Below are 18458 nucleotides of genomic sequence, written 5' to 3' on the forward strand. Positions count from 1 at the left end.
GATAACACCTAACCATAATTTAAAGACTCCTGTTTAAATAAAATAATTATCCAGAAAAATCACAAGAATCAGGAAAGTTGAGTCTGTTAATCGTTTACCATGTTCTAATTGTTTTGATATATACATATACATGTATGAGGCTGAATATAAATAAAAACATGTACACGAGAAATTAATTTGAACACGGGATTTTTTTTTACATTGAATACAGAGTAAGTGTCCTCGCACCCCTATAGGTATGAAGAAATTCTACGTTGCAAAACTAGACTCAGACTGGACGCAACACAAACTCTCTTGAATTTACAAAGAATTACGTTGGAAAACGTAACGTTTACCTTGGCAAAGTGACGTCACAAATAAATGGCGTTACGGAGATTGTTATAGCAACAATATAGGCGAAAACAACATGGCGATGTTAATGCCGATCTAAAACTATTTTTGAATTTTCTAAAAGATGGATCGACTGACTTTACATCCAAGACCGAAGACTACGGAGAGGGAGAAATGTCTACCTGCCGGTGACGGGCTACCAGCATGGGAGTCACTCCCCTTGTATTCTAAATTCCCCATGGTACCTATTCCAAAGGGATCCATCAAACTTTGTACTACCAAGTTATGCGAACCAGTAAGTGTTGCTGTTTTTAAGAGTTTTAATTTTACGCCTCCATCATGTTCATGCACATAAAATGCTCCCAAAGTGCTACAATTAAGATATTTGCAACTTAAGAACATTGAATTCTCCAAATATGGTAAATTATTATTTTTCAGTCAAATTAGAAAGAATTATGAATTACAAAACTATTTAAAATATCCAATAAATAAAGCTATACGTTCTAAATTAACAAAACTGAGAATTTCTGCACATCCTTTAGAAATTGAAGTAGGCAGATATTCAAAGCCTTGTATCCCAAAAGAATCTCGCTTTTGTCACTATTGTAAAACTGTTATAGAAAGTAAAAATACATTTCATATATATGACTGTCCCTTATATATAGATTTACGAAAAAAAGTACTGTCCTTTGAACATCTTAATTTAAACGGTAACATATTGAAAGAAAATCATTGTAAAGTATTTTGTAACCCTGACAATGCAGTTCATTCTAGAGGGCTATGTGAATTTTTATATTGAATGTTTTAATTTGCGTTCCAAAAATAAAGCGCAATTACAATATACTAGTATATATTTAATGCATTTAATAGCTCATCACTGTCCATACTATACTGCTTACATAATGATTATGTTTAATCTTCAAGTTGTAATACACTTCATAGTTGACTTCAGTGATCCATACACTTGCATCTATGTATTGTTTGTATTTTATTATTTGTCTTTTGTATGTAACATGGTTGTATGCCAACATGTTTGGTGAATCAATAAAGAAATTGAAATTGAAATTGACAAGATATTTTATTTACCAATCAAGGGCCCCGAAAGGTATTTCAACATACATAAATGCGCAATTTAACCATTTTATTATATATAAGATAATTTTTTAAAAATATATATATAAAGTTAAATAAATGACCAAGTTACATGTATGTACAGCTAGGTACATTTCAATTTGCAGACATGTAGCAGGGGGGGGGGGGGTGTGCCCATCTATTTTTTTCCAGGCATAACCTTTTACCATAGGAAATGGTCATTGAAACTCTACCCCCACCCCCTTTTGTTGCCTTATGGTTAGATAAAGGCACCGGAGAATGTAATATGTTTGATTAGAAATATTGATATACCAAAAGAAACTTTCTTATCTGACGGTTAATTACTCAGAGTAAACCTGTTATTTTAGTTGCATTTATTATTTTTTCATTTCAATGAATATTTATTAATCTTTTTTTCAGAAACACAAAGTTGTTGACTTTGAATTTGACCTAACTGATCCATACTGTCACGTGATATCAAATGAATATCAACCACTGCATGATCCGCACCTGAAGAATCACTTTAATATACCTCGCATGCAGCGCCACCTCCGAAAGAACGGCTTCATCACTGAAGAGGGGCAGGTAATCTGTAATCTCCGGGAGTTTAACCAATATAGACAGTACCTCCGGAAAATATGTCTCCTGGAAATGGCCAAGGAACGAAAGGTTTGTTATTAAAGGTCACTGTCTCTAAAAAATCTCGATTTGGATAAAACGCTCTCTCTCTCTCTCTCTCTCTCTCTCTCTCTCTCTCTCTCTCTCTCTCTCTCTCTCTCTCTCTCTCTCTCTCTCTCTCTCTCTGAGACCAAATGTGCAAGAAATTCTGACTTCTCTAGATCTTTTTGTATTTGTATTCATTCATAAAACTAATACAGTTTTAGAAATTTTACATTGTATTTTGTATTTCCCTTTTCTTAATGCCTTCGTATATATATTGCAAGAATTTACAACTCTTGGATTTCAATTCTTTCGTTCTTTTAGGAGATGGAGGAGGAGAGAAGACTCCGAGAAATGTCTGGGGGAGAACATCCGAGGAGACCCGAGTCCCGGGGGGAGCAGGTCCGCAGGAGACTGCAGCAGATGAGGGAGGAAGCCAAAACCAGGTCAGAACGTTTCTATAAGAATTAACAGAGGACACGCTTCATTGCACGCATGTATTACTCATTCATAAATCAAGTTCGGCTATCAATTAGAAATATTCAGCATAAATAGATGCAATGTTGATGATCGAATTAACATGCATATACACATTTTTTTCCCCAAATATTTTTGTGGTCGATGCATGTACAATATTCACTGAGTGTGAGGACAATTTCGTTAAAAACTTAGTCACACTTCTTAGATCCGCACAGCATACACTCCGCTTGTAAGGAGTGTTTACGGTGTGGATCTAAGAAGTGTGATCTATGACGTATTTCTTAAAAATTAATTTTGGTTGTAACACTTCATTTTATTGGATAGAAAAAAGTAATTTATATTGTATAACCTGCATTGCCTACATCACAATGACTTACGTCAAAACATCAATCCGCTTAGCGGTACTTTTACAGTGGCGGATCCAGAAGTTCATGTGGGGGGGGGGGTTTGAGGCCGAAGGGGGAGGGCATGGGAGGGGGTGTCCCCCTCCCATAGGTGGGGGTTCGGGGGGCCTCCCCCGAGAAAATTTTGTTTTAAATGGTTCTAAATGGTGCATTTTCCAGCATTTTAGGGGTACTTTTTGTAGCTTTTTTAAAGACCGATCATCACAAATTTTTAATAAAATGTTTTCAATTTAATTTAACTTTAACACAAGACTTTTAGACTTTGCTTTAAAAAAATGTTAAATCTGACAATTTTAGGAATGCAAGCAGTTAATCACTTCAAGTTGTCTTAGTGTACTTTAAATGCACCTACAATTAATTTAGTTCTATGTCAAGCTGACTTCCAAGATACAACTAATGTGCAAATTTTTAAACACTAAAAAAATTAAAAATTGAATTCTTTTCAGAATCCCTAACTTGTGCTTTTCAACTTACTTGAGTATATACTGTCAATATGATTTGGAATATAAACACACGTGTACAATTAATAAAATTTCAAACTATCTTAACTGAAGAAAAAATTTACATAAACTGGAGAATCTGTCAAAACTAGAGGGGTTTGCTAAGCCAACCTGGTTTTGTAAAAAAAAATATATTAACTTAATTTTAAAACGGTAAAAAAACCCTGAATAATAGTTTATTCATAGTTTAAAAAAACATGCATTTTATCAGCAAAAAAATATTACTGAGCAGCACCATAACTATGCAGTTTTCTGTTGTTGGTACCTAACTACATTGTACTGTGATCTTGTGACTTCACTAGATGCACAGACTACCCGATGTCTGAGGCACTCTCTGTGTTGATTACCTGTGTATTGTGTGCGTTCAAGCGGAAAGAGATTTCCTGTTACGTAGTTGGATGTACATTTCACAGTTGTACAAACAAAGGGTTTATGTTTATCAGAGTCTTATCAATGCAACAAAATGACAAAATGACACTTGTAAAAAAAAAAAAAAAGATCAGTGATTCCCCCCCCCCCCCCCCCCCAAACCCCCTGAATCCGCCCTTGCTTTTAAATTAAGATTTATTAAAAGGCATTTTCGAAAGAAAAATTGTCTTATTTTCTACATTCATAAATTGATGGTTAATAAATTAATTATAAGGAATAAATTTAAAAGCTGATTCCCAAGTTAAACTGGTAAAATTTCGTTTGGGATTAACTCACTTGACTAACGCACGAGGATTAGTCAACTAACACAATATACCGATACAACAATAAAATCTAGAGGATAACCGGGGTTCTTATACCTCTACTGATTTTTTCCTATATAAAAGTAAGGCAGTAAAATGTGAATAATTCCCTACAAATCTCAGTGAATGGGCTAATTCCCCGTGCGTTAGTTAAGTGAACTAATCCCTGCTTCGGAATCTGATTCCCCGGTTATCCGTAATCCTTTAGATTTTACTTTTGTATCAGTCTAATATGCTAATGGACTAATTCCCCGTGCGTTAGTCTTGAAGCTAATGCCCGACATTCGCAATCCTCTATTTGTACTGGTATAATTAAACAGTTAAAAAGTATATCATTGAGGGAGTTAGCAAGATTCCAGTTCCCCTCGACCAGGACGCTGCGCCTCTGGAAATAGTCCTGGTCTTGGAGAATCTGGAATCTGGGGAATCTAATACTTTAACTGCATAATAGGCTTACGAAGGAAAATTAAGCTCATTTGACCGACACATTGGGATTAGTTCATTCAAAGCTATTTGTTGGGAATTATTAATTTATACAGTTAAAGTATATCATTGAGGGAGTTAGCAAGATTCCAGTTCCCAAATGCATTACAAAAAGCATTAAAATTGCCTCAACCAAGCTTATTTATAGTACAACTTCGGTAGCTACATGTATCCTAAATGTCATCTGTTAGAGCGAGCTTCATATAACAATATTTACATTCAGTATAAAGTTCTTTATGAAATCCATTAGAAATCCACGACGTTCAAATCTCTATATTTACATTCTGTATATTTTTCCTTATGAAATTCATTAGAAATCCACGACATTCAAATTTCTATAACACACGCGAAACCTTGTCACCGCGCGTTAGAAAACACAGTAGGAACTATATGCATTTTCTATAATCTGGGAATACCTAAATGTACAATGTTTTGATTCAATTTAATTAAAAACTATAATCCTGTTAAATTAACGTAAAAATACTACAAATGTTCGTTTAAAATTAATTTGTTACTTTTTTTCCTCCTTTTTTAACTTTGCAACGTCATCTGACGTCACAAACGGCTCTTACGTCTATTAACCGCGAAGGAAAATTAGAGAATGTAAATATATGCATTGAATTCATATTTTTGGCTGTCTTCGGTCCTATAACACACCTGGCCGTGCCGACAAATTTATCATATCGCGCTAACGCGCGGTATTCAATTTGTCGACACGGCCAAGTGTGTTATAGGACCGAAGACAGCCAAAAATATGAATTCAATGCTTAAATATCACACGTGAAACCTTGTCACCGCGCGTTAGATTACACAGTAGGAACTATATGCATTTTTAATACTCTAGGAATACCAAAATGTACATTGTTTTGACACAATTTAATAAAAAAGAATTAACCCTGTTTAATTAATGTAAAAATACAACAAATGTGCGTTTAAAATTAATTTGTCACTTTTTTCCTCACAATGTTTGTTTGCGTTATTTAACTTTGCGACGTCACAAACGTCACGAACGGCTGTTACGTTTATTAAGCACACCAGTTTTGAAGGGCGCTAAATTCACATTAGAGATTACCGAAATAAACAATTATGAAGTGGAAAAATTAGAGAATGTATATAGATATAAGCATTGAATTCATATTTTTGGATGTCTTCGGTCCTATAACACACCTGGCCGTGTCGACAAATTATCGTACCACGCTAACGCGCGGTATTCAATTTGTCGGCACGGCCAGGTGTGTTACAGGACCGAAGACATCCCAAAATATGAATTCAATGCTCAAATAAACAATATCATGAAGATTCCCTTTAATAAGTCACCTTATATCCTGACAGTATTGTGGTTTTGCGATATCGTTCCTCAACAAGAGGAACGAAGAAACAAAATCTTGACAATGAGGAAACGTATTATTTGTCATGAATCCAGGATTCAGAGGGAGATTCAAGAGAAGGAAGTAAAACTGAAAAGGAGGCTGGAAGAAATCGAGATCCACAAGAGACTGAGAGAATTCAGACGACGCCACATCCTACAGAAGCGACGCGCAATGGCGGCGGAGCACCTCGACAAGGTCGGAAAGTGAAAGCTTTCAGTTTTATATAACATGTACAAACTTATTTTTATTATTGGTGAGGAATCATAATAATATTTGTTTCAGACGATGAGGAAAAATTTGATTATTACTCGCCGATGGAAACAAAGAGAAAAACTCCGCAAGCTTCGACTGGAGGAAAGAAAAAGGAACAAACTCCTCGCAGACCAGAAAAAGGTCATTAAAATACATTTACCAAGAAGATTTGCAGAATGGCTTCAATTAACTTGAGTTAAATGCCCTCCTGCGGGATCAAATAAATAATGCATGACCTGTTCTTTAACACTTTATTTTTTTTAGTGAAAATTTTCAAAAGCACTCCACATCGACATATTTGCGCATAAACTTTTACATCACTAACCTATGAATGTACTTTCTCGCAAATGTTTACACCAATAATTTTGCTTCAATCTACAGATTACGGAGATGTGGAACACACGGCGGGAGGAACAAATTCGGCGGATGGCGGCGGAAAATGAAATCCGCCTGATGGAGGAAAAGAGGAGAGAGAAAGACATGGAGGCGCGGGACCGGAAGTTTAGTCATCAGCATGACAAACTCAGAGGTAATAACCTTTACCGGGTAAACTGATCAGATAATTTCTATACCGGGTAAACTGATCAGCTCTGAGGTTATTCTTTTCTTTTGTGTATATTGAGCCAGAGAACTAGAAGAGAATGTACCTTGTGTTTTGAGGAGATATGTTTAGCACACATGGGGAATCCACGATAAATGAGTTTTATCGTGGGAATATATATATATATATATATACATAACTGTCTTGTCGTTGAACAGACAAACTGGAAGAGATCCAGCGCCAGTCCAAGGAAGAACGAGAGAAGCGGGAACAGGGGCACAAAGCGAGGCTGTCCAGACGACTGGCTCTGATGAAACTCAAGATGGCGCGCAGGCGGAGAGGTATAAACTTGTACAGCTTCAGGTGTCTCAAACGGCATGACACATACAGACAAAAATAAAAAAGTAACGATACTCAACTTATAAAAAAGCAGGCGGGCGTAGACTGGTACCATGCATACTTCAATGATACGCAGAGTCTTTTGTTTAAAATACGACATAACAATTTCGGGAACCAAAAAAAGCAATATTAGAAATTTTATATCTTTTGGATATTTATTAATATTGGAGGGTGGCAATAAATGAAATGTTTTAAGATATAAATTTCAAAAGGTTTCGGTCTGAAAAATTTACAGCACTGATTATTTGAAAACCTTGTCGAAAATTCAATGACACGTTTTTGGCTGATATTCTTGAATTGGGCAAAAATTAATTATAGGAATGTATCAGTACTTCTTCTAAACCTTAAACATCCACTCATATCTTAAGCTTCTGGCTAATTTCTGTCGTTTGTTTTTCAGGTAGACGTGACAGATATCGATACGAGAGTCTGTGGGCGCTAGAGGACATTCTCAGAGAAATCTCGCTGTCTAATCTCTGGTTCTCAGGTAAATCTCGCTGTCCCATCTCTGGTTCTCAGGTAAAAAGTGGAGATGACTTTTTGGTATGCAGTAAGTTAAGTAGAAAATATATCGTCCGTATTGTTGACTTCAATGGTGGGTACACTACTGAAATTATAGGACTTAAGAGGTTTCACGGGACAAAAAGTATTCGCATGCTTTAATAATAGCACAGAACGTGATAATTATGGCAGCAATTATTTTCAATTGGAAAAATCTTCAAATCAAGTCGAATTCAAGTCGAATTGCTATTGAAATTTTACAACTTTTGTTAGAGTCGACCTTCACTGGTCTTTATGTCTGGTTAATTTAATTGCTGACGAAGGGTCCATTTATATTAAAGGGAAACAATCCACTGGCCAGTTTCTGCAATTGATAAATGAGGCACTGGACATCGAAATAAAGAAACTCGGCGAAGAAATGGTACGTGTTTTGCAAAAATATCGTTTAAGTTCGTTTAGTTTTTTAACCTTTAGTACAAGTTTGGCTCGGCATAAGAAATGACATTTCATTGTGAGGATTTCTTGTATTTTACAGCCTGGATACCCTAACGAAAGAGAAATAAACAGAAAAGCCAGGGAGATTGTCGACTCCGTTCTTCACAAAGTCAAAACTGTGAGCAAATCTGTCATTGCATTCCGTATTCAGAAGATCTTGCACTATTTTTTCTCCATCTGTCTATTATTTAATCTTTTCTTGCACATGCTATTCTACTTATGTGGATATTATCGGTAGTACACTTTTTTGACTTATAGTTATAAATTCTCGTTTATTATATTGTAGGACGTCTACCCAGCATATTTACAAATGCGGACTGAAGAACAGAAAGGTAGGATTCATACCAGAACAATTAAATTTCTGAACTTTCTTTAATTATTTATCTTGCAGTCAGGCAATGCTTGTAGTGATGAAATAAACGGAAGTAATATTCAGTCAATGGTATGTGAAAAAAGGTATTATTTGTAGGCAAAGTAAAGTTTGGTAAAGACGACACGATTCCCCCGAACCGCGAGGTTGACAGAGCTATTCTTCGCCCCGTGAGTGAGCACGTGCTGACTCCTATTCCCTCCCCTTTCCTCGTCAAGAGGTTCGCCATGACGGAGAAGTCGTCGGAAATGAAGCTGGTGGAGAACCTCCTTAATCGTCTCCTTGACGACCTGAACAGAGGCCGGCTGACGGAGGAGGAGATCAGTCAGCTGTCCCGGTACGCCATGAACGTCGTCTCCTGTCAGCTGCACGCCGAGGAATCCGAGTGGATCGCGGAGGACGTGGTGGAGTTTACTCTGAATAAGGTCCGCCACGACATTAAAACTGGAGCCCTCCCTTACGAGGAAGTCACTGAAATGGCAGCCATTTTAGTTGGTCGAAAGAAAGATGACAGCTTCTCGGATATCAGCATTTCTTCAGATGATGAACACTTACAGGTAAGGAATTTAGTTACCGGTATGTTTATCTATAGTTTTTTAATATCTTTTATCTGTATGAACCAATATAAATCTATATGTGCAGTTGAAATCGAGAATTATTTATCGTACATCCATGTACACACCTTTCTATTTAAATATCGTACATTTCCGTGATGCTCTGATCATTTTTATTGCAACACTTGTTTTTATATCCAAGATACCGAAGACATGTTGTCCATTCTGTAATCCGTTTCTCTTCTTACCTTTAATTCTTTTTAAACAAGGTGTGTTTGTGAAACACTATGCGCTCGGCGACAACAAAGTTCAAAAAAATATTTTTAGCAGATAAATCACAGTCAGGGTCACAAGGTCATTGACCTTGGTGTCATTTGGAAGAGCTTAATAAGTGAAGTAAGCATACCAAATATGAAGTCTCTATCTTTCATGGTTCAAAAGTTATGGTGAAAGTTCTAAAAAGCTCTTTTTAGCATATATATAGGTCAGTCAGGGTCACAATGTCATGACTTTGGTGTCATTTGAAAGAGATTTATTAGTGGTGTATGCATACCAAATATAAAGTCTCTACCTCTCATGGTTCAAAAGTTATGGCAAAAGTTCGAAAAAGATATTTTTAACATATAGGTCACAGTCAAGGTCACAAAGTCATTGACCTTGATGTCATTTGAAAGAGCTTATTTGGTGGAGTATGCATACCAATATGAAGTCTCTATCTCTCATGGTTCAAAAGGTATAGCGAAGGTTACAGTTGACAACAGACAGACAGACAAACAGACAAACAGATAAACAGAAAAACAGACAGGACAAAAACAATATATGCCTCGGATCTATCGATCCGGGCGCATAATGAATAAACACTGTATGCAGAGATAAATATAACAAAAAGAAGCGCTTGTTTCTGTTTTGATATCATAACTTATTTATTCACACTAGGATTTTTTATTATTATTCCGACAATCAAGTATGTATTTTGATTTGTTTAACAGAAGTTTATAGACGATACCATAGAATCCATTGTCAAAGACCCCGACCTGGGCAGGGATTCTCCCATCCATGACGCAATGCTCGATGAATGGATTATAAACACACTGAAGGAAATAACAGACGACATTGACCAAGGCAGGCTCTCTAAAGGCATGGTAGCAGAAATGGTGTCCATGATGACAAGAGAAGACGTCGAACGTAATGACATCCAAACGCTGGCATTGAGACCATTCTTTGAGAAGATCATTGATGATCTTGAAAGTGGAGAGAGTACGTCGCTGTATAAAGTAGTCCACGCAGTTGTGTCGTCCTATCACGCCTACAAAGTCGGGGTACTGGAATCTTATGCCGAGCTGATAAGTCTGATCACAGAGAGGTTCAGACAGGCAATTGAGAAAGAAGGTTTGAAAGAGTCTGAAACAAATTTTGATAACCTGCAAGAAGCTGCATTAAAACTGACATCCACTGCTTTAAGTCATGTCAAAATGAGTGAGATTGTCACGAGCCTAACTGATGTATTTAAGGAAGTCGGGTCCGAAACAATGGTGTTTGATCTGACTATTGAAACCATGATTGAAAATGCTAAACATTCTGTCATGCAGTCGGATTTAATGACGCTGGAGAGAATCGCAAATTCAATGACAGCTGCGTTGCAAAATCTTCCTGCCATGAAACATCGAGAGGAGAAGGCGTTTGAAGCTGATCAGGCCCTCCTTCGAAACGTTACAAATCTGGTGGTCAGAGTGTTGAAAGTTGTTGGGAACAGACTTGAAAGCGACGGGTTCACCGCTGATGATGTACAGGACATGACAAAAATTTTCTCGACAATCGTGAGTGAGAATATTTCACCAACCGAAGGAGTTTCTAAAGAAGAGATGCTAACGAAACACATATCCGAATTACTAGGCATCTTTGAAACAGGATCACTTGACGAAAAAGAGTTATTTGAACTTGGAAGTTCATTAATTAATTGCGGAAACAGGTTATTGCAGGGAAGAGAACCTTTTAATTCTTCTTCAAGTGTCCCCAGAAAGCCATCCTTAACAAGTTCCGCTGTAGCCGCTGATGTTTTATCACACATTCTGTATTCAATCCAAGATGAATTGCATAAAAGTCTGATCACAAAAGACGCCATAAAAGAATTAGCTTTGTGCATTCTGAAAACGAGATTATCTAGAGATTTTTACGAAAGCACTACACTGAATACGTCTACAAGAGAATCTCCGACCATCTCGGACACGAAAATTGAATTTGCCAAGGACACATTGAAAGAGATGTTAAGCGATTTCAAGCTCGGGGAAGCTGGGGAAAACGACCTGTCCTCCGTGGCATGGTCAGTAGTGTCTCTTTTCTCTGAAACTTTGCCTGATGAGCACAAAGAAAAGGTTGACAAAATGGTGGAGAAGGTCATACAGTTATTACAGGAAGACAGCTTATCGAAGACTGACGTCAAGAAGGTATTTTCCACTGTCCTTCAAACTTACTTTTTTGCAGCAGATGACGAAATTCAGACTTCCTCTGATTTAGAAGACATCGACTCTCATTTGGCCTACAACTTAGTCAAGGAAACAATAGATAAAATAGAGCGAGACGTTGTCAGCGGACGTCTCAGCTCAAAAGACATCTTATCAGTTGTAGATGATTCAAGGGAGAAAGACATATTCAACCTCAGAAGTCATTGTGATGTTGTGAACCTGACTCTAGCAATAATGCAGCAATTCCTTCTTGATCTGAACTCCAAAAATACAACAAAGGAATTAGTAAAACAGTTTCTGTCTTCTGCATTTGGTTTGGATATTTCACCGGAGGAAACCGTTCCGATGATTAGAATTAGCATCCGAAAAATTATGAAAGACATTAGGAAAAACCGAGAAAATTCTAAACATATTCAGAACTTAGTTTGTGCTTTCTCATCGAAGGCGTTTTCAAAAGAGGGGAAAATTTCAATGAACAAGGCAGTGAATCTCTTGCAATGCGCTGTTCAGAATGTGCACCCCAGTATCATGACTGACTTCATTCGTCTGACGATGCAGACACTCATCAATGACTGCATTGAGCATCATGAAGAGGAAATTGAAAGTGTTCAACAAGGATACATTCTGCAGTCAGCATCATCCACCATAGCGAATAAAGTGGTGGACAACTTACTTCAGAGAATAGGAACCATGCTGAAGGCTGGTGACAAGATGAAGTCCACTGAACACCTCCTTTCTGATGATGTTGTCTTGAGTAGGTCTGACCTCTCCAGCGTTCCGTCTGAGGAAATGAATGCCCTCATACTGGATACTCTTAATAACATCATCAGTAATCTGAAACTGGAGAACTCCCTTGAACCCGAGGACGACATGCTTCTTAGACATTCTAGCTCTCAGATTATTCACGATTTTGTTCTAGAAAAGTTACAACATATTGTAGAAAGTATGCAAGACAAACTGGAAGATATAAATGAAGTGAAAGAAAGCTCCGAATCGCCGTTGCATACATCACCAGTATTCATCGACGACGTGGAAGCTAAAAAGGTGATAAGTGAATCGCTAAAAGCCGTCATAAGCGATCTGACTACAGAGGTGGAACGATCAAAAACTAAAAGCACTGAAAAGTCGACCTCGACAGCGTCACTGGAGGCTGAAGCAATAGTTGTGGAGACCCTCCATGGAATCATAAATTTTTGCGAGGAAGAAGGTATTGCAATGTCCGAAAACGATGCCAAAATGAAAGAGCATTTGTTGTTCATCTTACAGAGTTTCAAGGACGATATGTATACAAATGTGGCTGTTCACAATGCACTTCAAAACATTTTCCATTCAGTTATCACTCCCTCACAAAATGAAAATAAAAATGACGAACAGTTAGAATCGGCTTTGGATGTTATCATCGAAAACATTAAGACTGGAAGTATACACGTAGCAGATGTGTTTCAGAAAAGCAACTCAGGAAATGGTGTCGAAAAGGACAGTTTGTCCAGTGTTAACGATGTTACAGTGAGACCAAGTCTAAGTCTACAAAAAATGACAGACATGACAAAAGAAATAACCAGTCTCTATGAAAATGTCCATCCTTCTCAAGGAAAACTAGATGAAGAATCAGATCGTAGCATCAAGAATCAGGTCACCAGCGAAGTCAAAGTGATTGCAACAGAAGTTCTTGAAAAAACAATCGATAACATTCAGCATAAACAGCTGAGTATGGAGGAGCTAAAAACCCTTGCGTTAGCCATTGATTCCAACGAGGATCACCATATCTCTCATGTCCAGTTGATGGAAAGGTCGGTTGAAGAAATGATTGTACATGTTTTGAAAAACGCAGTAGAAGATCTTAGAATTAGTGGAATTGATCCAGAAGATTTGCCGACTGTAACAAAAAGCATCTTCCGTGTGAACGTTAACAGAGAGGCAGGGGCGGGTGGTAGCATTTCTCATGCGTCCGCTGTGCCATCTGAAGTGATAACAGGAATGGTAACAACGGTACTGAGTAAGATCGCCACGAATCTATCGGAAGAGAGTATTAAGTTTACAAAGGTACAGAGTAGTCAGGAGGGCATACAACAGAGTGTCTCAGAAAAATTGGAGCTAGAAACAGAAAGACTGTCCCAGGATAATGTGAATCCAAATGCCGCCAAACGTTTGTCTGTCCACTCACTTGAGGACAACATAGGACCACAGAAGCGGACGACGCCAACACCAGCTGTCCAATCCGCACATGATATTAAGAACAGAGAGCGTCGACACAGAAACAGTTACAGTAAGGAGAGGTGCATGGGGAATCCTCCAAATAAAGAGATGTCAAAACCCAAAACACCATCTAAATATGGACAAGGACAGAAATTAATTACTAAGGCGTATAGGCCGCCGATGGAGAAGGAAATAAAGGGGCCTTGTTCTAAGAAAGTTGGGTGTACAAGCACTCCAAAAGGATCACCACAAAAGGCGACCAAAATAAGTGAATCTGGGTCTAAAATTCGTCATTATACTGAGAATAAATCTAAAACTATGACAGCTGAGCAGCGCGGTAGAAACCCAAGCAGTGCTGTTACAGATAAAGAGCTTCCACAACAAGTGTATTCCTTGTGGGGTTCCTTCAAATTAGCCGTTAAAAATGTGAATAATGATTCAAAGAAATGAAAGTGTATTGTAAACTCGAAGTAGTACCGACATTACTCTTCTGATGCCATTACTTAAGTGTGTAATTCATTCAATATGTGTCACATCTTCTACGTCATATGCGATTCATTATGAAACAAGTAAATCATTTAAGAAATAAAAAAACTTTATTCCAATACATACATATTTATTATAATGCGTTAAAAATATACAGGTAGTGATTTTAATCACACAAATAAAAGATGCAATTTATGATGAATACAGCGAGCACTGTTTTGTATTTGATGATATGGAATTGGTAAGATACACATTTTCTTTATATGGAATGTAAATTAAAATTGATCACAGTCTTACACAACCTCATCCGTCTTTAAAGATGAGAAAAAACCTGAAATGTCGTTTATACTTGGCTTGTCTTTGAAAGCACAATATGCCAAGCACATTTTATTTAACTTGTATAAAGAAGTCTAAATCCCGGAGCCGCGTGGAATCCGTCTGTGATGAATTTGACGAGGACTTTGTTACTAGTGGACCTGAGAGGGGGTGGTTGCTCCTTAAAATGCAAAAGAAAGTTAAGAAATAGAAATTAAAAGCCCGAGGAATACAACCCATATTTAAAAATAATTATGACCGAGAATCATTTCTAAGAAAGGTTACTGAATAAGAGATTCAGTTATTCTTGGTTAATGTTGGGATTGATAATTTATGACAAACAACCGTGCATTAATTTTGCACAATCATGGTATTATAACTTTTCTAATAAACATCCCCATAAAATCTTCTAGATGGTGTCTTGACTTTTAGAATTGAAAATAAGAATATTGGAACTGGGCTTTGCATGTATTATATGTCAAAGAGCATACTGCATTTACGATTAAAAGTCAAAACCTACATTTCCACAGTATTTTCCAAACGACGGTGAGACATCAGTATTTCCGTTGTGTACCTCTACAAACGCACGGCTACAATCGGGACTTCCTAAGATGTTGATGTCAGCAAACCTGACGGTGATGACTCGCCGCGCAGGCGCGGTGATGAGCCAGCGACAGCTATGCCGCTCAGTGTAGTTGCCAGGGTAGTTGGGACTTGTCAGGCTTCCATTTATTCCACTAATATCACCGCCACAACCCATACCTGTAGCAAATTACATTATTTCATTGCCTATTTTTATATCCTTTATAATCTATTTTAGCGCAAACAGCTCACGAATCTACTTATTCTGCAACCAACACTTGAATTGACCGATTTATGGTTATTGAACTGTTTCAACTTAATTGTCAACAGCTGGGTGCCGTCCATATGATTACATTACTTCGGTTAGACCTAAAAATAAACGTGTACCTGACGTGGACGCCGTCCATGTTATATCATAACCGCGATGAGACACAGAAGAATCCGTCACTAGACTCATCCACAGACTGTTCCCGGTGGCAAACACTGGGTTCGGTATTGTATTGCCACACAGCTGACCGATGATTGGGGACAATGCCGAGCTACCGTTACGTATCTGCAAAAAAGGTAAGTATTGACAAAAATAATTGACAGTTGTCGACTTTATTCCTGGAAAGGGCTTATAAATATTTGATAGTCTTTAAATAAAATAATAAACAGCTTTGAGTGAAAAAACACGAAATAACCAAAATCAGAGAATAGTAAAATGAAACCTAAGATAGTTATCCTTGAGAAATGCTATAAAAACATGAAAGTCATATCACACCGAAAATTTGAAAAAATATTAACGTCTAAAGTGTTTCCAAGCACCTTTAACATACTACTATGCAGTGTGTACTATTTTTTTGCCAAACTGTGAGGGTTATACTAGTCATTGCTGTGTTAGTCCTTTCGAGTATTTATAGCAATATATGAAACAAACGCTCTAGAAACTACAACATACCCATCTCTAAAATATCATAAAGATTAGTATTGTGACCACAAAATTCATTCCTTTGGGTAATACAACAAATAAAGCTGGAACAAAGCTCTAGAAACTAAGACAATGTTTGTCTTTCAACAACAAAATCATAAACGCTCTTAAAACAATTTCATACTTCCAAATAATCATATCGACAGCTTGAGTGAGGCTCGATGTGGAAAAAGTTGAAGTAGAGAGTGACGAAAGTTCCGGCTGGTGCTGATATCGACATCTCGCAATACGCGTTCCGTGGATAGTTTCCTGGCCACCCAGGACTGAAGATCTTACCCCCTGTACCCGTATAGGTTCTATTACAATCTACAAATACAAATTGTTTAGTCAACAAAGATTGGTTTTTTTAAAAGTACATGTATATGCATGCTATATGTATATTTTTTTTAATTTTTTTTTTTAAATTTTGTAACTGTTATTATCCATTTTTTCATAACTATCAGATTTTCTAAAGCATTGATACCTCCAAAAAATTTTGCATCATTTTTTTTAAACATCTCTCTTTTTAGAAATATAAAATACATGGTTACTGTCTTGAAATATAAGCGATATTTGGGCGAGGGTAAGAAAACGTGATAGAGGGCGAGGCTTGCCGAGCCCTCTTACGTTTTCGACCCGAGCCCAAATATCGCTTATATTTCAAGACAGTTATCATGTATTTTGTTTATCCTGCAACAAAATTTTACATTTGAACGTCCAAAACAAGCTATTTCCGACAGATTCAGACACATCTCTGCAGTTGAAACTATGACGCCATGGCGTAAACATTGCAATATACATGACGTCACAATGCTTTTAGAACGTCGGAATACATGCACGAGGCTTTATTAGGGCAGTGACCGGGTAAAGCTTTGGTTTATTAGGTTACCTTTATTAGGTCAATGCAAGGTGTAGTTGCAGGATAAAAAAGGCACCCGTTTATGTTAAACTTACTAGCAATTTCGTATTTTAGAGAAAACCCTTGGCTTCCAGAACTTGACGTCACCACATAGTTAATCTGAAGCGTCCGCCCCGCAGAATCAAATGGAGGAGGGAGATTCGTGCCACAATACAAGTGAGACCGCCCACTCCAGCCCTAGTAAGAAAATAATACAACAGATTCTAATGATAATACTACAGATTGGGGCTTAACTTTCCAGTAAATACTTGAACAGTATTAATTACTGTATTAAAAATCTTTAAAATAACGTTTGTTTGTCATTTCCTGGCACAGGATATAATATTTGGGTTGGTTTGTACATGCAGGTGGAAAATTTAACCCCAAAATTTTCCGAAATTTTAAATATATCTGAATCATTCATTTATAATTTCCTGGAAGTTTGCAAAAATTTTGAGCTAAGCCAGCACTCTCTCCTCTTAACATGTTACTAACATTAATGTGATCTTTTGACCAGCATTTAAAGATCTAGCTTGATATAAGGGGATAAATATTTACCAATGGTGAGTCCCGGAGCTCTATGTACTCCACGGAACAATTATTATCACTGATCAGGTTGAGTCCAGAGAAAGAGATCCGGATCTGTTTGGCACTATCCCCCGAGTCAATGGTCCAGCGACATCTGAGGTCCTGACCCACGGGACGTGGGTATGAGGGGGAGCTGATGATCTGGGGACTGTCCGTGGCCGAAAACGCACCTCCACAGAGGGCTACAGATAAAACAAGAACAATTTTCCAAATGTTTTGAGATACCGGCTTGATATTAATCTCTACATGTAAAAAGGAGACATTTTGGACGACAAAGATTATTGAAAAAAGATTTAGTATCCATTATATCTCACCATCGCCCTGCTGATAGGTAGCATTGAACCCGGTCTGATGTACGGTAAAATCGGCTACGAACTGGACGAACAGAACATTGGAGCTGGATTTTATAGGAGCTGGAATCTGATTTCCACAGTATTTTCCTATAATGGGGTCATCCTCACTCAGTCCGTCGTGTACCTTTTAATGAAGAGGGTGAAATTATAATAACTTTGAGTTAAATGTCCAAATTGATACACTATAGTGAGTACAGAATGTCGGACTTTCCATGACATCAGTATAAATTCATGGGGTTTTAATCTACCATTATGGACTTACCAGAACATAATCATATCGACAATCATTAACTTCCTCCAAATCCATGCTCTCAAATCGAAGATTGATAACCTTGTTGGCGCCGACTATGATCGTCCACTTGCAATTCTGGGCTTCATATATCCCATTTCTGTCGATGTCTACTGATCCAAAACGCCCTGATGTCGAATTCAGTATGCCTCCACATCCCTGTCTTTCACCTGTTTAT

The 18458-nt window shown here is 37.5% G+C and overlaps 2 protein-coding genes across 2 annotated transcripts in view; one reads left to right on the plus strand and one right to left on the minus strand.

Annotated features, from left to right (window-relative positions):
- The first annotated feature begins 359 nt into the window (after nucleotides 1–359).
- Nucleotides 360–14414, plus strand: LOC134265435 (uncharacterized). The gene is made up of 13 exons (XM_062747641.1): nucleotides 360–625; nucleotides 1843–2091; nucleotides 2407–2528; nucleotides 6104–6245; nucleotides 6333–6443; nucleotides 6684–6831; nucleotides 7062–7184; nucleotides 7643–7729; nucleotides 8085–8164; nucleotides 8279–8356; nucleotides 8525–8570; nucleotides 8708–9165; nucleotides 10152–14414. The coding sequence occupies exons 1-13, from the start codon at nucleotides 455–457 to the stop codon at nucleotides 14268–14270; spliced, it is 5934 nt and encodes a 1977-aa protein (XP_062603625.1). The 5' UTR covers nucleotides 360–454; the 3' UTR covers nucleotides 14271–14414.
- A 1-nt stretch (nucleotide 14415) lies between these two features.
- The window catches only part of LOC134265436 (cubilin-like), a 41806-nt gene continuing 37763 nt past the window's right edge, over nucleotides 14416–18458 (minus strand). Inside the window, exons 61-68 of the mRNA XM_062747642.1 lie at nucleotides 18254–18450; nucleotides 17953–18115; nucleotides 17609–17820; nucleotides 17107–17248; nucleotides 16298–16479; nucleotides 15591–15756; nucleotides 15142–15383; nucleotides 14416–14802 (exon numbers count right to left, since the gene is read on the minus strand). Of these exons, the coding sequence (XP_062603626.1) occupies nucleotides 14698–14802; nucleotides 15142–15383; nucleotides 15591–15756; nucleotides 16298–16479; nucleotides 17107–17248; nucleotides 17609–17820; nucleotides 17953–18115; nucleotides 18254–18450 (1409 nt within the window). The 3' untranslated portion in view covers nucleotides 14416–14697. The remainder of the gene's footprint in view (nucleotides 14803–15141; nucleotides 15384–15590; nucleotides 15757–16297; nucleotides 16480–17106; nucleotides 17249–17608; nucleotides 17821–17952; nucleotides 18116–18253; nucleotides 18451–18458) is intronic.

The sequence above is a fragment of the Saccostrea cucullata genome, unplaced genomic scaffold (genome assembly GCF_032062105.1).
Source record: "Saccostrea cucullata isolate Sc308-1 unplaced genomic scaffold, CSIRO_AGI_Scuc_v1 ctg447, whole genome shotgun sequence".
In the NCBI taxonomy this organism is placed as follows: Eukaryota; Metazoa; Mollusca; class Bivalvia; order Ostreida; family Ostreidae; genus Saccostrea; species Saccostrea cuccullata.

What these genes read in the sequence shown, in the direction of transcription:
- LOC134265435 (XM_062747641.1), top strand. Translation starts at nt 455, where the DNA reads ATGGATCGACTGACTTTACATCCAAGACCGAAGACTACGGAGAGGGAG. An exon ending in AAATGGCCAAGGAACGAAAG is followed by an intron (nt 2,092 to 2,406) that starts GTTTGTTATTAA and finishes TCGTTCTTTTAG; the next exon opens with GAGATGGAGGAGGAGAGAAG. An exon ending in CAGATGATGAACACTTACAG is followed by an intron (nt 9,166 to 10,151) that starts GTAAGGAATTTA and finishes TTTGTTTAACAG; the next exon opens with AAGTTTATAGACGATACCAT.